Below are 27,871 nucleotides of genomic sequence, written 5' to 3' on the forward strand. Positions count from 1 at the left end.
TTCCTGGAATGACACCGAAATCACTGAAAGTCAGGTGCTCAGACGCGGGCGGTTTTCTTCTCTTTGTCACTAAGCGGTTGCTTTTTTATCCCATGTGAAACTGACCATTTTCTGTATTTGAAAAGAGACTGGTAATTTGCTGTAGCAAATGGGATCCATTAAAAATACACAGCACTTCTTAAATTCCGCACCTGAAACTAATTTTACACTGTCTGTTAACTACCTGGAATTTAAATACAAACTTGGAAAAAAGTTGTTTAAAAAAGAAATTATATATAAACATCAAACACATTAAAACTTCACTGGTATGTTAACTTCCTGACATTTTCCCACCAAGCAATATTGGATAGACCTCTTCTTACTCTCACCTTTTATCTGATAGTGATATTAAAACTAATAATAATCCCTTTCTTTCTGAAAAACAAATACTAAAAATGATCTGGAAAAGGCACATGTTCTCACTCCAAGAGACTGGAACCGGACAAATCCTTTAGATCATCTGGTCTACCCTTGAGACAAACGTTGGAGGAATACATTGTAACACACACCAATTAAACGCACGTATCCATAATAAAATTCCACAAACTTCTATAAAAAATACACAGCGCTTTGTCAGGAGTAGCCTCGCTGGGCCGCCGCTGCTCAGCGCCCCCCCAATCCCTCTCGCCCCTGCCCCCGCCCCCTCCACCCTCTCCATTTCCCCCTCCACCCCCTCCACCCTGACGATCCCCAAGCCAGTGTAGCAGAAGAAGGTAGGTGGTAGGGAAGAGCCCAGAAAGATCAGTACGGGTGACGTCCAGTCCTGGTCCTGCAAAGAGGAAGCTAAGCTGAGAAATTTCCCTCCCTGGGGGAAAAAGGTGCAAATAAAACAGAAAAGAGCAACCCAAGGGAAACAGAACAAAGTGACTAACGAGAAACCAAGGGTTGAGACTTAAAATCAGGAGCGTCCAGAGTCAGATGAAGCAGGAGAGGGCAAAGGCAAATCTGATTATCCCCACTCACAGCTAGTCTCAGCACTGTTCCCTGTTCCCTCGTTGCTTGTACAAGCCGTAGGAAGGGTGCGATCAACCACCTGCAAAGGTAAATACCAGCCTATAAATACAAATACGACAATCAGGACATTCCACCACCTCTCTCTCTGCCTCCTGTGTAGATAAATGTAAATGCTTTTGACGCAGGGGAAATCAAGTGCTCGTTGTCTTCCTGTACAACCAGAAACCAGTGGGTCTGGGGGTTAAGAGAGGCTTTGGTTGTGTGTGAACCTCACATCCCACTGTTCGTTGGGGTCAGCATCAGGAGAGATGAGGGAAGAGTTCAGGCAATTCCTCTCCAAGTTATTCCCTGATCGCTTAACATCATTCAGGAAGAAAGATATTTTTTTAAAAGGACAAAAGCAAGCAGCCAGTTGCTGAATCTGGAAAGTCTGGTTGATTTTTAGATGACATACCCACTGAGTCACTGAATCTCACCCAGGAAACACCTTCACAATGCCTTTTTCATTAGAAACCATCTGTTGAGTCCAGGAAGAGGCGAATGGTTTCGAAATACAGACAGACAGGAGGTACTCAAATGTGTGATCCCAAGACTCAGACCAATTCGCCTTATGCTGTTTCCAAAATCCACATTCATTTATTTCTTTCGTAATAAAAAACAGTCTGTGTTATCCTTTAGGACATTTTTACGTGTGCCAGGACGGGTGTAGTTCCCTGAAGGTCTTTTTGCTTGTGTACATACTTTCTTTTTTGTCTACTTCTGAGCTTGTGAAATATTATTTTGCACTTGGTTGATCTCTGTACTTCCACCTAAATTTCATTTCTCATATTCCTGATTATGTGGATGAATCCTTAATTAAGACTTACAGTTTTTAATTCCTACCAGTAACTCTCAAGTAGACTTATTTATTTTGTTGGCATTCTATTAATTTAAACAGATCAAATACTGCAAAAAGATAGCACATATGCTATTCCAACGATCATTCAAGAAATTAACCAAGAAATAGCTCTAGCGTGCAAAAAATTGTAGCAGAGGAGAAAATTCGCATATTTTCAGTGGACTATGACATGTGTGGGAGAAAACATGTGTTTAATATGGTAAATTAAGTAACAATTCTATATCATGGTGTTCTAACCTATGTATTTATCTCTAAAACTCTACTGCAAACAGAGAGGCCAAACCAATTACATTAGTATCCTTCCCTCGCTGCATTCTTGCATATAATAGGCACCAAAGACATGCAAATATTTACAGCTGGTGAATAACATCTAAAATTTTTAGATGCACAGGAAAAATAAGAACCCTCAATAGAAACTTTCAACATTCCAATCTACACTGAAAGTAGTTATATTTAATGTTTTTTTTCAGAAGTTTCTTGAACTATAGGTCTCCCTTGAACAGAACTGCTTTAGCTGATTTATATTAAGTAGTCAAGTTTTATAATAAATGGTACTAGCAAGTAGAGAAACTACTTCTAATAAAAATACACAAGAGAAAGAATCCCTAATACATAAAGGGAAAATGCAATTGTTTAAGAGATCCTGGTAGTATTATATACAAAAAGCAAATAATTTGAAAAGCGAGGCTGAGCACTAGCTAAATGACGCTCATTCTTGCGTATTACGACCGTAGCCCGGCTGAAAAGATTGGCAGGAGATGTAGGTACAGGGGTATTTTAACTCTTTAAAATGCAGTGATGTTTACAACCAGTCCATCCTCCTTTTCAATGTGTTCTTCCTTTCTAAGTACATTGCACTATTGAAATAAGGCACTGCATTCTCTTCTGTTGTACATTTTACACACTATGTTATCCTTCTGGGGATGTGGGAACTCTCTTGATGAGATTGTGGGTGTTCTTGGTCTGGGCCTCTGTTGAGGCTCCACGGGCAGCCCTGTTCTTCCCAAGTTCATCTTTCTCACTATAGCGTCTGAAGTTCAAGTTGCCTCCACTTTGGAAATTTTACTTCCACCACATTGATTAAAGCCTCCGCAGACTTTCCTAGACTTTCACTCTAAAAAACCGACTTCCCCCTCCCGGGAAAAGTGCCCTGCTGACTCACACCTCTCCACAATTTAATTTTATTTTTGTCATATGGATGTCTTGAAACAAAGCTCACTTTGGAACGTGGTATATGCTGGACTACCTGTGAGGACTTCATCACGTCTTTGGCTACTCTTATTGTAAAAAAAAAAAAAGCATTATCTTACGAAAAGGAAAAATGCTTGCCACTATTTATTTTAGAACAATGTGGCAGATAAAGGCATGAAAAAGGAAAAAAAAAAAGACAAGGTAAGAATTCAGCACGGTCTGTCTGACTTATTTCAGTGAGCATAATACCCTCTTGGTCCATCCATGTTGAAAATGGTGATTCATTTTTTATGACCTAGTAATATATTTTTTTTTTAAGATTTTATTTATTTATTTGACAGGATAGAGACGGCCAGCAAGAGACGGAACACAAGCAGGGGGAGTGGGAGAGGAAGAGGAAGAAGCAGGCTCATAGCGGAGGAGCCCGATGTGGGGCTCGATCCCACAAAGCCGGGATCGCCCTGAGCCGAAGGCAGACGCTTAACCGCTGTGCCACCCAGGCGCCCCATGACCAAGTGATATTCTAGTGTGTGTGTGTGTAATATCTTCTTTATCCATTCATCTATCAATGGACATTTGGGCTGCTTCCATATCCTAGCTCTTGTAAATAATGCTGTAATAAACATAGGGGTGCATATATCTTTTCAAATGAGTGTGTTCATTTCATTTGGGAATTATGGGATCGTATGGTAATTCTATTTTTAATTTTTTTGAGGAACCGCCATACTGTTTTCCATAGTGGCTGCACTGATTTAAATTTCCACCAACACTGCATGAGGGATCTCTTTTCTCCACATTCTCACCAACACTTGTTATTCTTGTCTTTTTGATACCAGCCCTTCTGACGGGTGTGAGGTGCTATCTCGCCGTGGATTTGATGTGCATTTCCAGGACGACTGGCGATGCTTTGCACCTTCTCACGTGTCTGTTGGCCATCTGGACGTCTTCTTCGGAAAAATGTCCATTCAGGTTGTATGGGATTTTCTACATAGAGAAAATTATGTTATTTTTGAGTAAAGACAGCATTATTTCTTCCATTTCAATCTGCACTTATGTTTATTGTGGTAGCTAAGACCCCTAAGGCTTTCCTTGACAGGAAAAGAGAGAAAGAAGACGTTTTTGCCTTGATTTAAATCTTAGAAGGAAGCATTCAGTCCTTCACCATTAAGTATAATGTTGGTTGTAACTTTTTCTTTCCTTTTTTTTTTTTTTTTGGTAGATATCCTTTATTTGATTAAGGAAGCAAAGCTCCCTTCTATTCCTAGTTTGCTGTGAATTTTTATCATGAATGGATGCTGAATTTTACTAAATGCTTTTTCTGCCTCTATTGATATGATCATACTGTTTTTTGTATTTAGTTAGTCTATTAATATGGTGAATTACAAAAATATGGTGAATTGCCCTGATTGATTTTTGAATGTTAAAACAGACTGGGATCAACTTCGTGTAGTAGTAATGTATTACCCTTTTTATGTATTTCTGAGTTTGATTTGCCAATATTTGTTCAAGGATTTTTGTGGCTATGTTTAAGAAAGATGTTGGTCTATAGTTTTCTTTTAATGGCTTTGTCTCATTTTGTTATGTATATTTTAATATATATCCTAGAGGTAAATAAAAGCCAGTTTCTATCTGGGACCAGATTGGAGAGTTAGCCAAGTATACTGGTTCCACACTAAGTGGAAATTTCCCACAGAGAGACAGAGAGCGTCTCTATCACTCAGTGGCTCATGGCTGAACAGGTGGACACGTGATATGTAATGGATATGCCTTCATCTCAGAGAGGATATTCTCAAATTCTGTCTCCTTCTGTGTCAATCCGCTGTCACTTCATAAGAAATCACCCCAGAGATCATCAACATAAAACATAGTTATCTATTCCCAAGAGACTACTGGTTGGCCCCGGGTCACTTGGTGCAGGCTGGACCCAACTGGATAAATGTGATCTCAGCTGCACTTGCTGAACCATCGAGGATCAGTTGATAAAGACTCAGACTGGGGTAGAGGGAGAGTGGACTCTGTTCCGTGTGAGTCTCATTCTCCTCATGGGACTAGCAGACTGGCTCAGGCATGTTCTTCTGCCTACGGGAGCTCAAAGAAACAAGCCCAACAGCACAGACACTTGGGTTACACCCAGGCTTCTAACTCTCTCTTAGGTAAGGCAAAGCATTAAACAACCTCAAGATTCTTTCAAGAGGTCTGCAAGTTCTAAGCTAATTTAATAGTAATACTAGATATTTATGATGGGCTTGATAGTGATCTTAGTGAATGCATTTTTTTATCTGGTGAATTGAAATGTGCAGTAGTTTCAGGACAAGGGGCAAAGGGGGAGTTAATGTGGACTGCCGCTAAATTCAAGGATAGTTTCCGTGAAATAGAAATGCACTTTTTTAGTGGCTAGTACCACAATGTCATCTCAAGAAGGGATTTTTTTTTTTTTAAACCATGCATGTACTGCTCTATCCCAGACCCTTGAAAAGTGTCTGGAGTATAGTAAGCTCTCAATCAATGTGGGTAGAGAAACAATAAATGTGGGCCAGATTGAGTGGTCCAGGAGAATGGAAATGGAGAAGTCACAGTACTCATTACGACTTTCAAGCTTGTGTATGTGAGATGCAGATAGTTCATTTGTCCCACTCATCCCCCCTGGGCCAAGTTCACAGGAGTTAATTCTTAGTCATAATAACAATCTATACCTAATTTTGGTCTTCTTGTCTCACCTTGATTCTAGTAAGAGCACCTGGGAAAATGGGTCATCTTCAGGTTCTATGGTGTAGTGGTTAGCACATCTGCTTTACACGCAGAAGATCCTGGGTTCGATTCCCAGTGGAACCATGAAGTTACCTTTGGCTTCCATTCAAAAGAAATTCAGGGAGCTTTCCTTTTCCCTCCACATACTGAGATAACCTAGGGCCCAGTGGATTGCGTCCTCAGTTTCCCCTTCTGGACACTCACTTGATTGGGCGGGCTGGCTTGCTATCAGAGGATTTCTCTGCTTTTTATGATGGCCAGGGAGAGAACACTTACAAGCAAGGCCTGATCAACACCAAATCCATAGTAGTTACAATGTTAAGGATTTGTAATGGCAGAAAAGCATCTACTTAGGCAATTTTAAGCAGCAGAGGTGGAGAAATGCAGTTAAAGGAAACCCCACGTGTTTGATCTCAGAAACTGGAAGACTCCAGTTTTCCTGAAATTAGACATGTGTGCTTTCCCACAGAACCAGACTTTAAGGAGGTAGATCAGACCTTCTTTTGTGGTTTCGTAGGGAAACATGAACACTCGCGTGCTTGTAGACAGAAAGTTGCTACACTGCCATCTGAGAAAATTTGACACTATTAAATAAAACGGAAACACACTTTTTTTTTCCTTTTTAAAGCACCATGTAATTTTTGATGTTTCATAATTTGGGTAGTGATTTAAAACCCAAGGATAGTAATAATTGCTCAGACTTGAATTTCCCAACATATTAAAGCACACGCGCACAACAATAAAACCACACCGTCTCCCCGACTAGAAGAGAGAGCACCGCAAACTTCAGGTTACTTGTAAGGACAACTATAAACACCCAATCCAAGCAGACCTATCTTTCAGGAGCTCCCAAAAGCAAGTCTTTGCAGAGAATGAGGAAGGTCCAGAAATCCATCTAGAAGTAAGAAAATGGGAACTGAGATCCTAAGAATCAGCTAAAATTTCCCTCCCGTCGAACAGAATTCCACTCTGAGCGAGAATACACTGAAAAGGGCTCCTGGTAGATGAAGGCACCGTCTACAAGGAAGGAAACTGGATGTCAGCCAGAAATACGGCAGTAGCCGCACAAAGGAAGGACCTCTGGGTGAAAAGAAAACAAGAGGGAGAAGATCCCTTTGGAGATTGGACGGTAGAGGAAAAATGAAGAAGGGATTCAAAATCCTGCGAGATCAAAGGAGACAGAAATCTGAAGACAGAGAAATTTGCCCCTGTGGACCCCCTACCCCGCTCCCAAAGACATCTATTAAAGTTACTGCATTTTTATGTAGGGATAGAAGAGGTTGGTCTTGAACTAGGAATTGTGTAAATTATCCCAAATCTGTTCACACAATATCTGAATAAACTTTATACAAAGCAACTATAAGAAAACACAAAATCAAAATATTTTAGCTGTTGAAAATTCTTCCAAAAATGAAAAAGCAGAAAAATTTAACACAGCTCTCATTTGAATGAGACATTTTCTTTTATTTTGCATTTCAAAAGCAATTTGAATGAAAATATATGAAAACAAATTTACAAATTCATGTCATGACATTATTGAGTATTAATAACTATAATTTTATACTGAAGAAAATACCTAAAATTAACACAAAGTTTCTTTTCTGAAAATAAAAAACCACTTGTGCATAAATATTATAAAAAAAGATTTTCTAAAAGTATAACCTAGTTTAAAAGTATAGTATTCACCTAGTTAACCTAGTTGCAAAGTGTAGTGTTTTTCAGGAACAAATACATTTTGATAATCCTATTTTCATGTATATATTATTTCCCAATAATGTGAAGCAGCTATAAGTACTAATCATATAATGAGTATTGAATAAAGAGCCATTTTAAATTAAGCCATTATTTTCATATAAGAAATATTGATGACATATAATAATTTCCTTTTTTAACACTCAAAGAAAATTTTACATTATCACTTTAAGACTTCATGGAATCTCATGTACTGAAAGAAAAGATAAGCTGCACCAATAAACTAAAGTGAACATAAATAACATTACATACTTGTTCAATGTGTGTTCCTTTTAGTAATTAAGAAATTCTCACTTTTTGATCCTTTTATTTATTTTTTCCTTTTTCTTTAATTTTATTTTTTAAAAATATTTTATTTATTTATTTGAGAGAGAGAGCACAGAGGACGAGTGAGAGGGAGAAGCAGACTCCCCGATGAGCAGGGAGACCGATGTGGGGCTCCACCCCAGGACCCTGGGACCAAGACTGGAGCAGAAAGCAGACGCTTAACGGACTGAGCCACCCAGGTGCCCCAAAGTTTTATTTATTTTTTTATTTAAATTCAATTAGTTAACATATAGTGTATTATTAGTTTCAGAGGTAGAGTTCAGTGATTTATCAGTTGCATACAATACCCAGTGATCATCACATCACTGTACCTTCCCCAATGCCCATCACCCAGTTACCCCATCCCCCACCCACCTCCCTTCCAGCAACCCTGTTTGTTTCCTATGATTAAGAGTCTCTTATGGTTTGCCTCCTTCTCTGATTTTGTCTTGTTTTATTTTTCCCTCCCTTCCCCTATGCTTCTCTGTTTTGTTTCTTAAACTCCACATGAGTGAAATCATATGATAATTGTCTTTCTCTGACTGACTTATTTCACTTAGCATAATACCCTCTAGTTCCATCCATGTCGTTGCAAGAGACATTTTCAAACAAGCATTTTTGGATTTAAAAAAAATCACATTAAGTTAGAAATTCAAAAAATTAAAACAAATGGACAAAAATGGGAAGAAATGAAATGAAAGTTGGTTGAACATAGAAAAAAATGCAAGAGAAAAAGACTGTCTAAAATTTTAAAGTCTGGCGATATCAAATGTTGGAGAAGTTTGGAGCAAATGGAACCCTCTTAAAGTATTGTTTGGAATGTAAAATGGCTTTACCATTTTGGAGAACATTTGGTGGTTTCTTCTAAAGTCAAACACATTGACCAAAGGACCCAGCAATTCCACTCCTAGGTATTTTATGAAATGAAAACATATGTGATGGTTAACTTTGTGTCAACGTGGCTAGGCCACAGTATCCACATATTTGGTCAAACATTAGTTTAGATGTTGCTGTGAAGATATTTTCCAGATGAGATTAACATTTAAGCCAGTGGACTTTGGGGCACATGGGTGGCTCAGTATGTTAAGCATCTGCCTTCAGCTCAGGTTGTGATCATGGGGTCCTGGGATCAAGCACTGAATTGGGCTCCCTGCCCAGTGAGGATTCTGCTTCTCCCTCTCCCTCTGCCCGCCGCTCCCACTGCTTGTTCTCTCTCTCTCTCTGTCAAATAAATAAATAAAATCTTAAAAAAAAAATAAACCAGTGGACTTTGAGTAAAGCAGATTACCCTTCACAATGTGCGTGGGCCTCGTCCAATCAGTTGAAGTCCTTAAAAGAAAAAAGACCTTCCTCTCCTGAGGAAGAGGGAATTCTGCCAGCAGGCTGCCCTTTGGCTGGAGCTATAACAGCAGTTCTTTTCTGGGTTAGCACTCTGCTGATCTGCCCGCAGACGTGGATTCGCCAACCTTCTCAATGGCCTGTGCCAATTCCTTAAAATCTCTCCCTCTCTTTTTCTGGAGAACCCTGACTAATGCAACATATGTCCACACAAAGACTTGTTCCATTAATCTTCCCAGCAGCACTCTTCATAGCTAGAAATGAAAACAGTGAAAATGTCCATTTACATGCGAATGGAAAGCAAAGGGTGATGTATCTGTACAGTGGAGTACGATTCAGAAATAAAACGGAATAAAGCTACTGATACATGAATGAATCTCAGAAGTATTGTGCTGAGCACAAGAAGCCAGGAACACAAGAATATATAGTCTATGATTTATAAGAAATCCCAGAAAAGGCAGAACCATCACGATAGAGAGAAGATCTGTAGTTGCCCGGGCGGGATGAGGGTATAACTCAGGGGAAGGGGTGTACCAGCTTCCCCTTGCGGTTGTAACAAATCACCAGTAACTCAGTGGTTTGTAACAACATAAACTTACTATCTTACAGTTCTGGAGGTCAGTCTAAAATGGGTCATTCCTTCCAGAAGCTCCAGACGGAAATTTGTTCCTTTGCTTTGTGCAACTTGTAGACGCCGCTGGAGTTCTTTGGCGAGTAGCCCTGCGTCTTTCCAACCTCGGCTTCTGGGTCACATCTTCTGTGACCCTGAATCTTCTCACAGACCCTTGTGATTCCATTGAACCCAATCCAGATAATTCAGGGTAATCACTTCCTCTTCAGATCCTTAGCTGCACGTGCGAAGTCCCTTTATAGCGTATTTGTAGAGCTCAGAGACGAGGATGGGGACATCTTGGGGGGGGGGGGCGCGTTGTTCTTACCACCACAGAGCGCGAAGGAATTTTTGGGGATCATGGAAACGGTCTCTACTTCACGGTGGTTGTTACTTGCCTGTATAAATATGTCAAATTCTGTGCTTAAAATGGGTGCATTTTATTGTACCTAAATCATCTCATAGTAAAGCTGATTTTAAAATAGAAGAATCAAAATCGTGCACAAACTGTTTTGGATTCTGTTTTTTTCACATAACAATATATCTCCGGCATGTACCAGACACAGAATAACAGGTAATTATTGCATTCTAAAGAGTGGAGAGATTTTTAAAAATGTTAAATCATACATAATTTTCTTTCGGGGCTCTTTTAATGCTCACAGTTGAGGCAGAACGTGCTTAGTTTGAACATTACGGAGGTCATCTTCCCGCGTGCTCTGAAGTCTCCCAAAGCCTCCCCCTGTGCACATTCCCTCCATCAATGATGCAAAAAGTTAGAACATTTCCGATTCAACTTCTGAATATATCAAGATTTCGGTATCTAAGCTCTAACGTTAAGAAGCGAGCTTTTCAGAAACTAAGCGTCTAAATGGACGCAATGGCCCGTGCGGGGCTCGAACCCGCGACCTTGGCGTTATTAGCACCACGCTCTAACCAGCTGAGCTAACCGGCCACCGTGAAAAGCCCTCTTAGTCCCTGCTGAAAGTGTAATATAAGCCAAAATCCTTTCAGTTTTTTTCTAACACAAAACAGGAAATTCTCCAGCTCTTCCTATCCCGCTCTTGTCTAACTGTAGCCGCCCTACTTTGCTCAATTTCCTTTAAAAATACTGTCCACTTTAGCGTCCGTATGTTACTTCTTAAAAAAAGACAGCAACAAACAAGACATCAGGTCACCGAGCCCTCACAAGTATTTCGGTTCGGTAGTGGTGGTCTCGGGATGCTCCGTGGGGACTCTGCACAGAAATGGTAAAATAGCTACCGATGTGGCCCGTACGGGGATCGAACCCGCGACCTTGGCGTTATTAGCACCACGCTCTAACCAACTGAGCTAACCGGCCACCTACCGCCGTGGCCCGCCCCTGTTCTGAAGACAAGCAACAACTGAGGGCACCACGGGTTCTTCCAAACGGAGGAGGGGGAGGGTGGAGGAGGGAAGGGGGGAGGAGGGGAGGAGGGCGGGAGGGGAGACCAAAACAAAACCCACGAAAGATGAACACTTAAAAAAAAAAAAAAAAAAAAATCCCCGCACTCTTCCCAGTTCGCCCTCCCCCACCGTGGATGATGGGGAAAAGGAGAGAAGTTTAACTTTAGGTTTGAATGAACGAAGCTTCCTCTCGCGCATCTTTCTCAAATCCCAGTTCTGACCCGAAAAGATTTTGACCAAAGTCGCCGGGCGGGGCTTCCTCTCTCCTACCCATTTGTTACTCGCTTGTCTTTTTAAAATTGATTGCCAGGAATTCTTTAATCTGGACACAGATCCTTTGCCAAATGTCTGTGGTGTGCATGTTTTCCTCCAGTCTTTTCCTTGTCTTTCCACTTCTTAATGTTTTTTAATGAGATTTTTTTAACGAGGAGTTTTCTTTTTGATAATGTCAATGTATCCCTTTTTATGTATCTTACACTCTTCTTTTTCCTAAGAAATGCTTGCCTACTACAAGGTCATAAATAATTTTTCTGTTTTTCTAGATATTATATAGTTTAAGCTTTCCATTTAGATCTATGATTCACTTGTATTAATTTTCGAGGACGGTGTCAGTAGGGCTGAGGTTAAATTTTTCCCCCAAGCTCTGGAGCTCAGAGAATGCTTGGGAAGAGAAAGCAGGCTAGCACCCAACCCAGACCCATTCGGATGTCGAGTTGCAAAGAAGTTTGCAAAAGAGATTGAGAGAAGGTCTCTACTTCATTTGGTTGTTCCAGGATCATTTGTTTTAAAGACTTTTCTTCCTCCCTGATTAGCATTAGCATCTTTGTAGAAAAGTAATTGATCGTGTGTGTGTGTGTGTGTGTGTGTGTGTGTGTGTGTGTGTCTACTTCTGGACTCTGTCCTGCCCCATGGGTCTGTTGGTCTACATGTAATGCCCAAACCACACTGTCCTCATTACTGGCCCTTTATAGGCAATGTTTGGATCAGGTAGACTAGTCCTCCATCTTGGTTCTTCTCTAGAGTCAATGTGAGAGATTTGTGTCATGCTGGGAGGATGGTCTGGAAAGGCTGCATGGGCTGGGCGCTTTCACAAGGCCCCTGGAGTTCTCACTTGGGGACAAGGTTATGCCTGCATCCGCACCGGGGCAGGAACCCCCTAAGCAGACCGCCCGGAAAGAAGCCCCACTTGGTCATGTTTAAGGGTGGAATTGGCATGAGGCAGACCAGGGTCTTCAGAGCACGCGCTTCTACACTCCTTGAAACTGTTTGTCCTCATTAGAATTCAAGTATCTTCTAGGATACCAAGCGTAACTGGTACATGAGGGCAGGGGAACCGCGAATTTACCAGCCCTCCGGGTCCTGGGAAGTCGTTTTGCAATCTTTGATCCAATTTTACAACCTTTGAGCTTCTGGAAAAGAGAGTTCACATGAAAATTGACGAGGTCGTGAAACATGGAACTCATGTGGGTGTGTTTGCTGGGATGGCACACGTCCCTTTGTCAGGGACCGGGCGTTCTAGTACAGAGGGGCTGAACAAAAATGAAAATAAAACAAGGTCATTTCAGATAGTGCTTGTGGCTGGGAAGTACATAAAACAAGCAACGTGACAGGAGTGACTGGGACCTGGGAGCAGTCAGGAAAGGCCTCTTGGAGGAGGTGACATTGGAGTTGAGCCTGAATGTTAAGAAAGAAGAAGTCATTTAAAGGTCATTAAAGGAGCACCTGGGGGGCTCAGTCGGTTAAGAACCTGCCTTCGGCTCAGGTCATGACCAGAGTCCTGGGATCAAGCCCCACATTGAGCCCTGCATCAGGCTCCCTGCTCATTGGGGAGTCTGCTTCTCCCTCTGCCTTCTGCTCTGCCTTCTTGTGCTCTCTCTCTCTGTCAAATAAATAAATAAATAAAATCTTTAAAAAAATAAATAAAGGTCATTAAAGGGAACACCCTCTGGGCAGAGGGAACAGCCAATGTGAGGACTTGAGGTAGGAACTGGCTACAGATGTTAAGTAATCAAAGAGGCCATGTGGTTGGTATGCAGTGTTGAGAGTAGTAGGAACTGAGTTCAGAGAAGGGTTCAACAGTCAAAGTATCCAGGGCCTTGTAGGCACAGGAAGGAATTCAGACTTTATTCTAGTTGTAGTAGGAAGCCATGTGAGGGATTTAAGCAGAGGAGTGACATGACCCGATTTACCTTTTGAAAGCATCACTGTGGTTGCCAGGTGGAGAATGGCTACCAGGGGCCAAGTATGGGACAAGGAGGCCAGGAAAGGAGAGCACCTCAGATTTCTCCATCCTTTTGTAATAGAGACTGATGCAGCCAGACAGTAATGCTGTCTGTAGAGCAATCTGGGGTGAAAACAGTGGGCTGCCCAGTCGTCGACAGCCAGCCTGGGGACTCAGGCCACCCCAGAGCCACGATGCACCCCCGATGTACACCTGATGCTCAGCCTGGTGCTGCACACCCCCTGCCGGGGGCTCCGAGAATGCTGGAAACAGAGCCTCGCGTCAAACCCAAATGCATTCAGATGTCAAGATGCAAAGAAGTTTGCAGAGGAGACGGAGGGAAGCTGCATCTGGCCAAGCGGAAGGAAAACCAAGTGTGTGAAGACTTGAGGTCAGACCTCATCCTTTCATTTCCCAACAGGCACTGAGCGCCCACGATGTGTCCGCCCATGGTGCACGTGCTGAACACAGAAAGGGAGGCACCGAGGCTAGAGCCCAGCGCGAGGGGCTATGGCTCAGGGTCAGTAAGCGGTACGGGGCAGCACCTTCCGAACAGGACTGGGGGAGCTCTGGGCAGGAAAAGAGTTCATCCTCAGGCTTGGAGTCAAGATAGGCAAGGAGGGACTTCCTCACAGGAGAGTGCGCTTGTGGCTGCCCTTACCCCTCCCTTGTCCTGACTTGTCTCTACTTCTGCCCTTCCCAGCTCCCCAGACATGCTGTCTCCCTGACTTGCTTCTTGCTGTTCCGTGGCCACCACTGGGAGCAGGCCAAGCAGCACCCCTGGGATTAGCCCACCCTCCCAGAACCCGGGGCGTCCCTCTCAGGATGGCTTCCCCCAGGGTTGGAAGCTGGAAGCCAGAGCGGCATCCGGTGGTGGGAAGCGACAGTGAGTGGAGGCTTAGGAAGGAAGACGGAAAGAGAGAGAGAGAGAGAGAGAGAGAGAGAGAGAGAGAGGGAGAGAGAAGGACAAAGATTTAATGGCAGGAAGAGAAACAGAGAGGAAGAACGTCAGAGACACAAACGGAGCCGGCCTCGGGGAGACAGAGACTGAGAAGCAGCGAAGGAGAGACAGGGCAAGTCTGAGGAGAGGGAAACAGAGGCAGAGACAGCGGATGAGAGAGAACGTGACTAAGGCGACACAGAGACCAAGGATGGGGGACAGAAGCCGGCAGCGGTGGAGACTGCCAGAGAGGAGAAGAGAGACACTGATGGAGAGATGGACTGGGACACAGAGAGACAGAAATGAAGATGTTCAGAGACGGGACAAGACCCAGAGACAGAGGCAGAGACGAGGGGGAAGGAAGGCCCGAGGAAGAGGGACACCGTGAGAAGAACAATGAGAAGCAGGGACAGCTCAGGGGCCGAGGTCTGAGCAGGGTCTGAGCACTTTGCTTTGACATTCGGCATTGAAAACGATCCTTCTGCCGCGTGCGGACGCAAAGAGAAGACGGCTGAGTGTGAGCCAGGGAGCGAGGTCTCGGCAGACACTGGTTTTCCAGTGCCCTGATCTCACACTTCCCGGTTTCCAGAACTGTGAGAAATAACTAGGTGTTGTTCATAAGCACCCCATCTAGAGGGTTCTCTTACAGCAGCCCGAACAGACTGAGACAGGAGCTCGCTCCCACCGAGGCTGCTGTGCTCCCGAAAGCAGGAAAAAACTAAATCAATGTGAGATCGTTCCAGAATTCTACAACACGAAGCGGCTTTCCAGAAGATACTTTAGGCAATAAAAAAGGATAGCCATGAGATGATAAATAAAAGTCTCTCTAAAAAATAAAATAAAATACCAATATCCACAATGAGACCAATTCTCCACTTGTATTTACACAACTCTTGGTCACACAACACATTCAGTTCGGAGTGAGGACGTTTGTGGAAACAGGTGCTGAAGCCTGATTCTCGGAAATTTCCTTGTCCAACACAAGCTGCTTTCTCCCATCCAGTGAGTACATCCAGGACTGAGGTGGCCACGCAGGGAGTGGCGGGGGTCTGGGCCCCTCAGCCCCCACTGCTCACCTGGCTCTCCTTTGCCGGCCCGAGCCAGGTCTGCAGCTGCTGGAGGACGCTCTGTGGAGAGGTGGGGACAATTGTGCAGGTCAGACTCCAGCCTAGCAGAGGGCAGGTGCATGTAAATTGTATGCAAACGACATGCTAATTCCCCAGAGCACCTGCTCTCTTACCTGGCGCCCTAGGCGGAGGCTGGGGGAGTCCGAGGGCCTCTCGGGTGCCATGTCCATGCAGTGGGAGGCACCAGGGATGAGAAGGGCCGACTCCGAGGGTCCCGAGGCTTGTGTTACGCTCAGCACATGCCAAGGGTCTGTGTCCCCTGGTAGGAAAGGGAAGAATGGTGTGCCTCACCCAGGTTGGTGGAGGTCAGGAGGCAGGTTCTGGTGGCACGCTCACCATTAACGAAGAGCACGTGGGTGGCCCCCGGGGTCTGGCCACCATAGTAGGAGTTGGTCTGGGCCACGGCCCGCGCTACGGATGCGGTTGAGAGCCCGAACACCTGCTCACATAGCTCCAGCTGGGAGGGCAGCGCTGGGAGCTGGGAGAAAGGGCATCTGGGGTCCTCACACGTGACATCTGAGGAGGGAAGACAGCTGTAAGTGTGGGGCCTACAGCCCTCGCCTCTAATAATCCTTTAGAGAGCTTTCTCTGGTGATGACCAAACCAGCTCCCTACCCTCCCTTCAGTAAGTTCACGGTCCTGTCAGAGAGACACCCCCGCCCTCACTGCCCTCAGACGGTGACCGCCCAGAACCCAGGAGGTCCTGTCTGTGATGGACAAAGGCCTGGGGTAGGAGGAATCCTAGAGGGAGCATGACAGGCTCCAGGAAAGCCTCCTGCCAGGGATAAAGCCTTCAGGACCTCAGAAGAGTGAGCCAAGCAAAGAGAGAAAAGAGAAAGCCCCAGAAATAGGGGAGACCACAAGTGCACACGGCTGGCGAGACAAGGGGGCACGGGAGTGTAGAATACATACTGGACCATGTCTCCCAGCTCCCCCACGCCTTCCGCCATCTAACTCCCTCAGCCTTACACTCACTCACTCCTTTCTCCACCATTTATTGAGCACCTCCTGTATGCTCAGATGCATCGTGACCGGTATTGGGAGTACAATAGCAATGGAGACAGTCCCAGGCTCTGTGGTAACAGGACTCAGTGCAGAGGGGGAGACGGGCAATAAGGTCTGTATGATGAGACTGTGGGAAGTGCTAGGGAGAAAAATACAGAGCTGTGGAGAGGGTAGAAGTGGAGGCCAGGAGGCAGACTGAGCTCCAGCAATCAGGTAAGGCTTCCTGAGGAGGAAGCATCTTGTATTGAGACTTGAAGAGGAGTAAACTGTGTGACGAGAGGAAGATGAGTAATCCAGGACAATGAACAGTATGGGCGAAGTCCCTGAGGGGTCAGGAAAACTGGTACACCAGGGGGTCGAAACACATAAAGTCTTGTAGTAGTAATAATAATAATAATAATAATAATAATAATAATAATAATAGTAAGTACTTAGGGAGTAGTAAGTACTCAGTGTGTGACATATATTACCTCCCTTAATCCTGAAAAAACCTTATGAGAGAAGCACTGTTGTTATTCCCACTTTACAGATGTGCAAACTAAGGCACAGAGGGAGAGCTTAGGTTATTTGCCCAAGTTCGCACAAGATCACATGGGTATGAAACAGTGGAGTTGAAATTTGAACGCTTTGCTTTAAAACATTTCTTCGTTGACTTCGGGAGATGTGGAAAGGATCTGAACTCTGGGGTAGGGTACCCAGATTTAGCAAATGAAATTACAGGATGTTCAGTTCCATTTGAATTTCAGATAAACAAACACTTTTTTAGTATAAGTATGTCCCATGCGATGTTTGGGACATGTACTAAAAATGTTTATCTGAAATTTAAATGGAACTGGGCATCCTGTATCTTATTTGGCAACCCTACCCTTGGGTCACTGAAGAGCCATGAAACGGTTTTGAGCAGAGGAAGGACAAGGTCGTATTTAGAAAGATCTCTCTCTACGCTGTGAGGAAACTGGACTGTATGGGTGAAAAGAAGGCCTGGAGACCAGAGGGGAGGCTGGGTCAGGGGTGGAGGCAGGAGGGGCTGGGGGCTTCCACCAGGACAACAGAGCTGGGAATAGAGAGGGGGGTGAGGTGAAGAGTGCACAGGGCTCAGGGACTGACAGGCTGTGGGGACAAAGGGAAGGAGGCATGCGAACCACTGCCGGATTTCTAGACAGTAACCAGGGAGACGGTAGGGCCCTTCCTGGGGCAGGGACACGGACAGAGAGCAGACTGGAGGGACCATCACCCATGTGGAGGGCTGTGTGTGAGAGAAGGTATGTGAGGGCCCAGTGCACACACATGCTCCAGTAGTCTCTACCCTCCAGCCCACACCTGCAGGCTAAACAAGGCCCAGCAGTCTGGCCAGTTGTCCCTCCGAAACGAAAACCATCCAGACCCCCTTGAGGCAGCTCATGTGGGCACAGCACAGAATGGCTGTTTTGGGGGGTGAGGGTGGGAGGGTCACTCACAGAAGCCGAACTCCGTGCATGTCTGGTATAACCACTGCCGGTCACCCACACCAGACACATGGGGGTCTGTGACCCTCAGCTGTGCCACTGTCTCCGCTCGGGAAAAGCTTAGACACCGCTGACCCAGGCTGCGCATGACGACCTAGGGGAAAACACACACATGGATTCCTCCTGTCCCCGCAGCAAGTCAGGGCCCAGGGCCTGAAAGCATACACAGGTCCCTACAAGTCAAAAGGTCAGGAGTTAGAAGAGCTGCAGAGTTCTCCTGGGAGTCAGGTGTCGGAGCGAGTGGGTGCCTGGGTCCCTGTGGGTTAGAGGTACTAGACGGCTGGGAGACCCTGGGCAAGTGATCATCTCTTGGACCTCAGTTTCCTCATCTGTAAGTGGGGGTAAAAATAGTGCCTATCTCCTAGAACTATCGCGAGGATTCAGTGAAATAATATATGTGAAGCACTTTCTACAGCATTTGCTCCAGACAGAGCTGGAGAAGTAACAGCTGTGGATTCTGAGAAGTGACTGTGGATTCTGAGGCTGGAATCCCGGTGTCTAGGAGAGCTCTGTCCCGAGGGCTACGTTTCCTCCTTCCTTCTAAACATGCTATTTGAGCATTTGCTAGGCGCTACACTCTGTTGCAGACCCGGGGAAGTGTTCGGAACAAGATGGGCAAAAGAGCTACCAGTTATAGTCGCTAACATCTGCAAACTGCGTGCTTAACTTGACCGACTTCACTGAATCTCCCTGAGGGCTCGGAGGTGTCACCCCTATTTCATAGATGAGGAAACTACGGCTCAGAAGGGTTCACGCTGGCCCAAGGTCCAGCAGCGGGGCAGGAACCCCTGCCGACTGATCCCCGCCCCCTCGTAAAGCCGCGCGCAGGGCCGCTCACCTGTACTGCCCGTCGGAGCCCGTGGTAGGACGCAGAGCAGCTGCCGTTGCGCCGGCCTTCGAGGAGGAGTCCGCAGAGCCGCCGCACGCTCAGCGGCACTCCCGCCTGCGCGTCGTACTGCACGGCGCCCCCCACCAGGGCCTGCAGCGCCCCCAGCAGCTCCGCCTGGTCCTCCGCGCCGTCCAGGGACGAGCAGGCGCCCAGCTCCGCCCGCAGTGCCGCGCGAGCCGCCGCGCCCGCGCGCAGCCGCCGCTCCACCTCCGCGAAAGCTGCGGACGCCGCCGCCCGGCACTGCGGGGAGCGAGGGTCCGCGCTGGTGAAGACTCGGGCCTGCGCCTCGCCTTTCTTTGCCCGGGACCCGCGACTTTCCCGAGCGCACCACTTTCCCGGAGCTCCCGCCCGAGGCCGCGCCCCCTGGCGGTGTTCCTAGCGACTGTCTCCCCGGGGCCAGCCCTGCTGAGCCTCTCCCTCCTGATGGGTCGCCCCCCACGACCCCACAGCCCCGCGCGGAGCCTCTCCCTCCTGATGGGTCGCCCCCCACGACCCCACAGCCCCGCGCGGAGCCTCACCCCCTGATGGGTCGCCCCCCACGACCCCACAGCCCCGCGCGGAGCCTCACCCCCTGATAGGGCCGGCCCCCCACGACCCCACAGCCCCGCGCGGAGCCTCTCCCTCCTGATGGGTCGCCCCCCAGGCCCCGCCCCGCGTCAGCCCCGTCGCGCCTGCGACGCCCGGCTTCTCGGTGCCCCGCCCCATCTCTCGGTTCCCGCGTTCTTTAGAATCCGCCACCTTCCGGGTCTCGACCTCCGTCAGACCCCGCCACCTTGCAAGCTTCGCCCTTTTTCTCTGGCAAGGCCCCCTGTGCCCCCAGCCCCCTCGGACGGCCCCATCTCCTACCTCCGGGGATCCGCCGACAGCCGCGCTCGTTAGGCTTCTGGACACCACCTGCGGTGGGACCGCGGGAGAAGGAATCAGGGGGCTCCCCGCACCCACGACCGCCCCCGCCCCCGCCGCCCGCCGCCCGCCGCCCGCCGTCCTGACCTCGTTATACTCCGAGAAATCCAGCACGGCGCGCACCGGAGCGGAGGAGGCGACGGAGGCGAGAATGAGGTGAGGGAACTGAGGGAGGACAGCGGTCAGCCTGCGGGCCGAGGGACCGGGACCCCGCACCTCCCGCGCCCGCGTCACTCCCGCGTACTGTGGTCTTAGGCAGGACCCGACCCTCTACTCGTGCACTCTGGTGAAGACAGCTCTGGGGGACAGGAGGTGCGGGGGGAGCGAATGGGGCCTGGGTACACCTGCCGTCTGAGACGGGGCCCCTCCCCCAGCCCGCCCCGAGGGTCCCGGGGACCTTCAGCCTGGCCCAGGCAGCCAGGGAGCCGGCGTACGAGCCTCCGAAGCAGATCCAGGGGCTGGCAGTAGAGACGTTGAAGAGGCGGGCGAGTGCCCGGCGGGCAGAGGCCACGTCCGCCAGCCTGGGGGCAGAGGGGAGGCTCTGTGGACCCTCCTCGCTGGGAGTCCCCGCGCATTCCCTCCCTGCGCGGGCGGGGACCCGAGACGTGGCCGGGGGAACCTGGCCGGACGCCGGGGCTCTTCTCGCGGGATCCGTGTGACGGCGCCCTGCGCACATTTCACCAAGTGCTGCTCTGCGCCAGAGGCGACCCCTCCGGAAAGCCTCCGCCCTCCTTCCTCGGCTACGTGGGGGAGGAATATCTCTAAGGCATTTCAAGCGGGAGCCTGACAAATACAGGGAAGGGTTGGGGGCAGAGAAGGAGAGCTACTCAGGAAGAGGAGGGGTGCCAGGCTGGAACCGTTAGAGGCCCCCAGAGGAAGGACAGACACAGTTACAAAGAAAGACGTTGGGACGCATCTAACATCGTCTTTTCTATCCCAGGTGTTTTCTGTCTTCCCGGACTTTCTGAAACGGTGAGTGCCATCCTCCTGCTGCTGGAAACCCGTATAGCTTGTGACAAAATGGAAAGACAGACAAACCCAGAGGCAAAGAGATAGAGGTGGAGACGGAGGGAAGGAGGCAAGAGGGAGGCAGAGAGACGCCAGGTGGGAGGAGAGGGACAGATCCGTCCTGCTCGGAACAGTGCAGAACGGAGGAGCAGGTGAAGGACCCTGGGGACTGGGAGGGGCTGCTAACAGGAGCAGGGGTCCCAGAGGGGGTTGAGGGAGGGAGTATGTGGGGGAGACCCACTCCCTGCAGAAGGAAGCACTGAAAGGCTCCAGGCAGCCCTGTGCTCGAAGTCTGGAGAACAGCACGGACCTCTGTGTAGCTGGAGCCCAGGGAGTGTGGGAAAGTGGAGGTCAAAGGGCTCGCTGCTGACCCAGAGCCCACTGTGAAGATGCTGTTTCCTCTAAGTGAGATGAGAGGCATGCGAGAGACGTGAGCGAGGGAGAGGGAGCGCTGGGGTGCGCTCTGCCCGTCCCCTCTGTACAATACACTGACGGCCCCGGAGCAGAAACCGAAGACCAGAGGGGAGTCTGTGTCACCCAGGGACCAGACTCGGGTGGTCTGGACCAGCAGGCTGCAGTGCGACAGGAAGAGGTGCAAATATGGCCTGAGAGGAGGGGTGGGGGGACGGAGAACGGAGATCAAGGGAGAAAGCATAAGACACCAAAAAAGAGAAGAAAACATGAACCAGAGCCCCAGGGGTCCACTTTGGGCAGTGGGACAGAGGAGAAGCAAAGCGCTGCAGGGAGGCTGAGATACGGACCCTCAGTCCCACGGCCCCAGACACTTCCCGGCCTCACTCACGCGTGGCGACTGGACAGGAAGCGGAGCTGGGCCACGTCCAGGCCCCCAGCAGGTATACTCAGGCCATAAAACCTGTGCTCCAGGCCTATCACCAGGGCTCCCCAGGCTGGGGCCAGGGCTGCAGGGTGCCCTGTGAAGAGTATATGGGGGTGGGATGCAAGCTGCCCCCCTCACAGCACCATAAGGCGCAGCTCCCCTCCCTGCCCCACCCGCTTCCCAGCCCTGTCTTCCCCACCCTTGCTTCTTACCTCTCATCACTGAGCCAGACCTGAGGCTGCCCTCGCCCCCCAGATGCAGGAACACAGGTCCACGCTGGCTGGCCCAATGCTGGTCATTCACCCAGTACCGCTAACAGGTGGGATGGGCAAGAAGAAATAGGATTGAGAGTCTTGACCTCTTCTTTCTTCCCAGTTCATTGGAGTCTCTTTCCCTTATGGGTCTTTCTTTATATATTTGGTAGGATGTGAAGTAGCCTTGTTTATTTTATGTGTTCCTTTCTCTCCTGCTTGTCTCTTCAGCTAGAACATAAGATCTGTAAGAGCCGCTGGTTTGCCCGCTTTTCACTCTCTGTCCCCGGGTCCAAGGGTAGGCTTTAGCAATGGGAGGCTCTTGCTGCATATTGAAATGATGGCTGAGTGCAGATGGGTTTGCAAGTGGGGCCTAGGTGAGCTGACCTTTGTAGACTGTGCGGAGAGTAGGTGTGAACACTGGTAAATTTGGGCATTCATTCATTAGATCTCTTCAAGTTTCTGTTGTGAGGCTGGTCTGGTTCCATTCTGGTCCAGACTTCCACTACGTAATGAGACCTACATGTTGGGGGTGGATTTGATGTTGAGCCTGAGGGATGGGGAGAAGTGGGGGGAAGGACACCGCCTGAGGGACACAGAACGTGGAGGCTGAGGACAGAGAGGGGAGCCCAGGGGACCGAGGGTACAGCTAAGGGCCAGAGGGGCGCTGGCAGTAGGCAGAGAAAGAGCCTGTGGGGCCTAGCGATGTGGGGACTGGGGGTGGAGCTAGGGAAGGAAGGCCATGGGCTCCCCTTCTCCTGGCCTCACCTGCAGGAAGGATCGCTGGTCGGAGGTGTTGAAGGGGTCCAGTGGCTGCTCCAGCCACCCTTGTTTCGGGAGGGCCCCAGCACCTGGGCCTAAAGTCAGGCTCAGGCCCTGGCTTTCCTGAAACCGCTGAATGTGCTCCCCCAGGCGCCTCAGGAGGGAGGCTGTGGGACACAGGGGGAAGGAGTCAGGCCAGGTGCCCTTCGGAGCCCCTGCCTGACCCTCAGCGTCTTCCTACCTGGAGCTGAGGGCCCCCCGAGAGAAAGCAGGAGCAGAGGGCCCAGCCACAGGGCAGGCCTGCCAGCCATCCCGGCTTCTGCGCAAGTCTCTACGTGCTCTGTCCGCCCCACGCACGGAGGCCCTTCATCAGGTTCCTAGGACTGGGCCTTAAACTTATAGCCTTTCAGCAGGAGCTCGGGTTTCGGGTGCCTCTCCCGGGACAGGCCAAGCGTCTGTGGGAAGCACCGCAGCGGGGCAGAGACGCCGAAGTCTGTCCAGAGAGGCCTGCTGACGCGGCGCCTGACTATCCAGTTTCTCTCTCGCTCGTTGCCCTTGATGTCCCATCCGTCTGTTCCCCAGCGCCCCCTTTCTAGGCCTTAGTCTGTGCTCTGCCCTTCAGACTACACCCCGGGACCTGACCCTGCCTGCCTCTCTCTGCGTTCCTCGGCCCCTCTCTTCTCTTTTGCCTTCTCTACTTGAGCATTTGTCTGTCTGTGTCTGACTCTGGCCCTGCTTCCCAGTCTCCCCCTCTTTCCGCTGCTTATCACAGCCCCCCAACGCTGTGACCCCCAGTCTCACCACTCTTTAAAAAAAGTCTCCTTTGGGGAAGGAGAAGGATTCCCCTTAGTTTCAAAGAAGCACAAGAATGTCAACAAACTTTTTACTTTTTAAGTAAAAAGAGGGTCTGGCCGGGGGCTGTTAGCTCAGGTGGGTAGGAGGTGATGCTAACAGGCCGGCAGTTGTGGGCTCGACCCCCAGACGGCCCAAGAAAGGCCTTAGTTCTTGTGTTAAAAAAAAGATTAAGTTTGCTGCAGTCACCTCCGGCCTTGGAAATAACTTCTCCAGCATGAAAGTGAGATTAAATGTTGACTGATTTCTTAGTCCTCAACAGTGACACCTGCCTTCTCTGTCCCCCTCTCCAAGTGGGGGCAGGGAGAAGGAACAAATTGAGAATCAGTGGCTTACAGGCTTTGGATAGAAATCTTAGTAAAGAAAACGAGGTACCAGAGTAGGGGTGGGACTGGAGGGACACAGGATCCGCTGGCCGCTGGCCCCCCGGGTGCCCGGTGTCCTTGTCCCGTTGCCAGAGCCCAGCCGCCGTCTCCTCGTGGCTCTTCCTGGCTTCGCGAGCCTGCTCCGCTCCTCGTCTTCCCGCTGCCTCTCAGCACCGTTGAAGTTGGCATTTCGTATTGTTTAAAAAATCAGATCGGACACAATGTGTACCTTCCTTTCCTTTTCTTTTTAAAAAGTTATCGGTTTGCTCCCACCAGAATTTCTTCTACGAAGACAGGTTTTTGTTTTGTTTTTGTTTTTTTTCTGGATCTCTAAGACCAACAACTGTTTGGAACCTAAGATAGGCATTCAGTGAGTATTTGTGGACTGCGTGTGTGTCTGAAGCCTTTCTGTCAGAGTGTGTTTTCAAATGTTGGCATTTGGTTTGCTGAATCTGGTTATACACCTGTATAAAGGACTAACGGCTGCCCGGGTCTCTATTTGTGATGAGACAATATAGTTGTAAAGGCCGTGTTATTGTACAGGACATGCAAGAATATCAGAAACGAGAAATGAATTAAAAAATATAACCCCAGCAAACAATGAAAGGTAGATGTTTCAGATTTGACAAAGGGGCATTTTTAAAGGATGATGAAAACCATCACTCAGTACTTGAAATATGGAGCCGAAGCTCACTTAGGGAGAGAGCCACGCTGGGCGGGCACTGGCCCTTTGAGAGAGCCGAGGGGTGATGTGTTTTGGGGGAGGGGGCTCACGGAAGGGGCGACTTTGGGGGGCTGAGTGGGTTGACATAATCTGTGGAAGTGTGATTTTGGGGAGAGACTGCAGTTGTTTGGTTGGCCCTCAAGGGCCTGTTTCTTGAGATGAACGCATTTCTGACCGGCTGACATTCAGAAGGCAGGGGTGGACTGTGATTCATGGCCTTGAAAACAATTATCACTGATAGATTGAATTGATTTAAAATCGGTTCTGGTGGCTATTGGTATGGCTGCAGAATAATGGGTCTTTTGTAAGTTTGTGAGGAGTTTATGTTCTCAGCATTTTACTTCCACCTAAAGGCAACATCTCTCCCTTCCTCCCTTCCTTCTTCCCTCCCTCCCTTTCCTATCTACTTATTTATTTTAATATTCGAGTAGTGTATAATAAAACCGATTTTATCCCTGAGCCTCTCAATCGATCTTAGACACCTTTAACTGTTAGTTCAGTGATGAGATGAGTAGTGGAGATGGAGTTAAGGACACGACGAGGGGTGGGTGATGAGGCTTAGAAATGGTGTAACTGGCCAGGATGGGTCATGATCATGGTGTGGGTGATGGTGAAGTTAGGGTAAGAAACTGGAATATATGGAGCACATAACTGGGTAATAAAAAAGGTGATTTTTATTTTGGTCTTTTTGCATCAAATCAACCAGAAATAATTAACTACTGTGATGGGTTTATTGCATGAATAACCCCAGTGCTTCTCCCTTCCCTTTGTTCATGTTGTTTTTCATGTGACCTTGTTCTGCCTTCCCACTGTCTCTTGGCTGCGCACTGTGACTTTCAGAGGCCAATGGATATTAGCAAAGTTGACAAAGAAGATTCTGGAATGTGCCCTGTGCTCTTTCTGCTTGCTTGTTTTGGTAGCTGTTTTAACTTTTTGTTAGTTTGCTTTTTAAGTAGTCTTTATTTTTTAGAGCAGTTTTAGGTCCATAGCAAAATTGAGTGGGCAGTTCTCCTATACCCCTTCCCCACCACACACACAACCTCCCCTACTATCAATATCCTGACTCAGAAGTTACGTTCGTTACAACTGATGGACCTACACTGACGTGTCATTATCACCCAAAGTCTATAGTTTGCATTTGGGTTCATTCTATAGGTTTTGCCAATATATGATATATGTTTACCATTATAGTATAATACAGAAAGTTTCACTGCCCTAAAAATCCTCTGTGCTCTGCCTGTTTGTCCGTCTATCCCTCCTAATCCCTGACAACCTCTGATCTTTCTACCTTTGCCTTTTCCAGATACCATATAGTTGAATGATACAGCACGCAGCCGTTTCAGATTGGCTTCTTTCACTTTGTAATACGCCTTTAAGGTTCCTCCATGTCTCTTGGCTCCATAGCTCATTTCTTTTTAGTGCTGTTTAATATTCCATTGTGTGGACATACCATAGTTTACTTATCTACTTGCCTACTAGGACATCTTCATTGCTTCCAAGGTTTGGCAATTACGAATAGCGTTGCTATCAAACATCTGTGTGCAGGTTTTTGTGTGGACATAAGTTTTCAACTGGTTTGGATAAACATCAAGGAATGCAATTGCTGGATTGTAAGGTTGGTGAGAGTATGTTTAGTTTTGCACAAAACTGCCAAACTGTCTTCCAAAGTCGTGGTTGTACCGTTTTGCATTCCCACCAGCAACGTATGAGAGTTCCTGTTGCTCCTCGTCCTCCCCAACGTTTGGCGTTATCAGTGTTTTGGATTCTGGCCATTCTAATAGTGTGTGGTAGTATCTCATTGTTGTTTTAACCTGCATTTCCATAATGACATGTCATGTTGACCATCTTTTCATATGTTTATTTGCCATCTGTATTTCTTTTTTTGTAAGATGTTTGTTCAGATCTCTTGCCCATTTTTAAATTGGGTTGTTCATATTCTTGTTGAGTTTCAAGAGTTCTTTGTATATTTTGGATAACAGTCCTCTATCAGTTATGTCTTTTGCAAATATTTTCTCCCACTTTGCAGTTTCTCTTCTCATCCTCTTGACAGTGTCTTGCAGAGCAGAAATTTTTAATTTTAATAAAATCTAGCTTATTGATGGCTTCTTTCAATGGCCCATGCCTTTGGTGCTGTACCTAAAAAGTCATCACCAGAACCAGAGATCGTCTATATTTTCTCCTATGTGATCTTCTAGGACTTTTAGTTTTGTGTTTTACATTTAGGTCTATGATTTGTTTATTTTTTTCACATTGAACATGCAATTGTTCCAGCACTATTTGTTGAAAGGACCGTGTTTTATCCATTGTATTGCTTTTGCTCCTTTGTCAAAGATCAACACATTAAATTTGTGTGGGTCTGTTTCTGGGCTCCCTATTCTGTTCCACTGGTTTATTTATCTATTTTTTTGCCAATACCACAATGTTTTGATTATTGTGGCTTTATAATAAGTCTTGAAGTCTCGAAGTCAGTGTCAGTCCTCCAACTTTATTCTTCTCTTTCAATATTGTGTTGACAATTCTGGGTCTTTTGCTTCTCTATATAAACTTTATTCTCTTTTAAAAGATTTTATTTATTTATTTGAGAGAGAGGGCACAAGCAGGTGGACTGACAGTCAGAGGGAGAAGCAGACTCCCTGCTGAGCAGGGAGCCTGATGTGGGGCTCAATCCCAGGAGCCTAGGATCATGACCTGAGCAGAAGGAAGATGCCCAAATGACTGAGCCACCCAGGCACCTCCTCCACATAAACTTCAGAATCCGCTTGTTAATATTCACAAAATAATTTGCTGGGGTTTTGATTGGGATTGTGTTGAATCTATAGATCAAGCTGGGAAGAACTGACATCTTGTCCATGGTGAGTCTTTCTATCCATGAACATGGAATATCTATTTTGTTCTTCTTTGATTTCTTTCATCAAAATTTTATAGTTTTCCTCACATACAGATGTTATACAAATTTTGTTAGATTTGTACCTAAGTATTTCATCTTAGGGGTGCAAATGTAAATCACATTGTGTTTTTAATTTCAAATTCCAATTTTTCATTGCTGGTAAGTAGGAAAGTGATTGACTTTTGTATTTTAACCTTGTATTGTACAACCTTGCTATAATTGCTTATTAGTTCCAGAAGGGATTTGTTTAGTATTTTTTCCTGGTTGCTTTTGCTCTGAGCCATTGTCTTGAGAACTTGCCTGGGTTTAGCATGCTAGGGAATATGAGGTGTA

The 27,871-nt window shown here is 47.4% G+C and overlaps 1 protein-coding gene and 3 non-coding genes across 4 annotated transcripts; 1 reads left to right on the forward strand and 3 right to left on the reverse strand.

The window, feature by feature from the left end:
- The first annotated feature begins 5,841 nt into the window (after positions 1-5,841).
- On the forward strand, positions 5,842-5,914 carry TRNAV-UAC (transfer RNA valine (anticodon UAC)). The gene has a single exon. It is a non-coding gene; the product is annotated as a tRNA-Val (tRNA).
- Positions 5,915-10,714: 4,800 nt separating this feature from the next.
- Positions 10,715-10,788, reverse strand: TRNAI-AAU (transfer RNA isoleucine (anticodon AAU)). Its single transcript has one exon. It is a non-coding gene; the product is annotated as a tRNA-Ile (tRNA).
- A 313-nt stretch (positions 10,789-11,101) lies between these two features.
- TRNAI-AAU (transfer RNA isoleucine (anticodon AAU)) lies at positions 11,102-11,175 on the reverse strand. The gene has a single exon. It is a non-coding gene; the product is annotated as a tRNA-Ile (tRNA).
- Positions 11,176-15,298: 4,123 nt separating this feature from the next.
- On the reverse strand, positions 15,299-23,021 carry PRSS16 (serine protease 16). Its single transcript, XM_045800382.2, has 12 exons — positions 22,952-23,021; positions 22,717-22,877; positions 21,910-22,009; positions 21,662-21,791; positions 20,249-20,372; positions 19,939-20,016; positions 19,795-19,842; positions 18,898-19,188; positions 18,012-18,153; positions 15,886-16,065; positions 15,663-15,808; positions 15,299-15,549 (listed from the first exon to the last, which is right to left on the reverse strand). The coding sequence occupies exons 1-12, from the start codon at positions 23,019-23,021 to the stop codon at positions 15,481-15,483; spliced, it is 1,539 nt and encodes a 512-aa protein (XP_045656338.1). The 3' UTR covers positions 15,299-15,480.
- Between the last annotated feature and the right edge of the window lie 4,850 nt (positions 23,022-27,871).

This window comes from Ursus americanus, chromosome 32 (assembly GCF_024610735.1).
Source record: "Ursus americanus isolate L20-20 chromosome 32, mUrsAme1.1.p, whole genome shotgun sequence".
Taxonomy (NCBI): Eukaryota; Metazoa; Chordata; class Mammalia; order Carnivora; family Ursidae; genus Ursus; species Ursus americanus.

What these genes read in the sequence shown, in the direction of transcription:
- PRSS16 (XM_045800382.2), bottom strand. Translation starts at nt 23,021, where the DNA reads ATGGCTGGCAGGCCTGCCCTGTGGCTGGGCCCTCTGCTCCTGCTTTCT. An exon ending in ATTTCTCGGAGTATAACGAG is followed by an intron (nt 19,843 to 19,938) that starts GTCAGGACGGCG and finishes GTCCCACCGCAG; the next exon opens with GTGGTGTCCAGAAGCCTAAC. An exon ending in CTGTCGGCGGATCCCCGGAG is followed by an intron (nt 19,189 to 19,794) that starts GTAGGAGATGGG and finishes CGCTCCCCGCAG; the next exon opens with TGCCGGGCGGCGGCGTCCGC.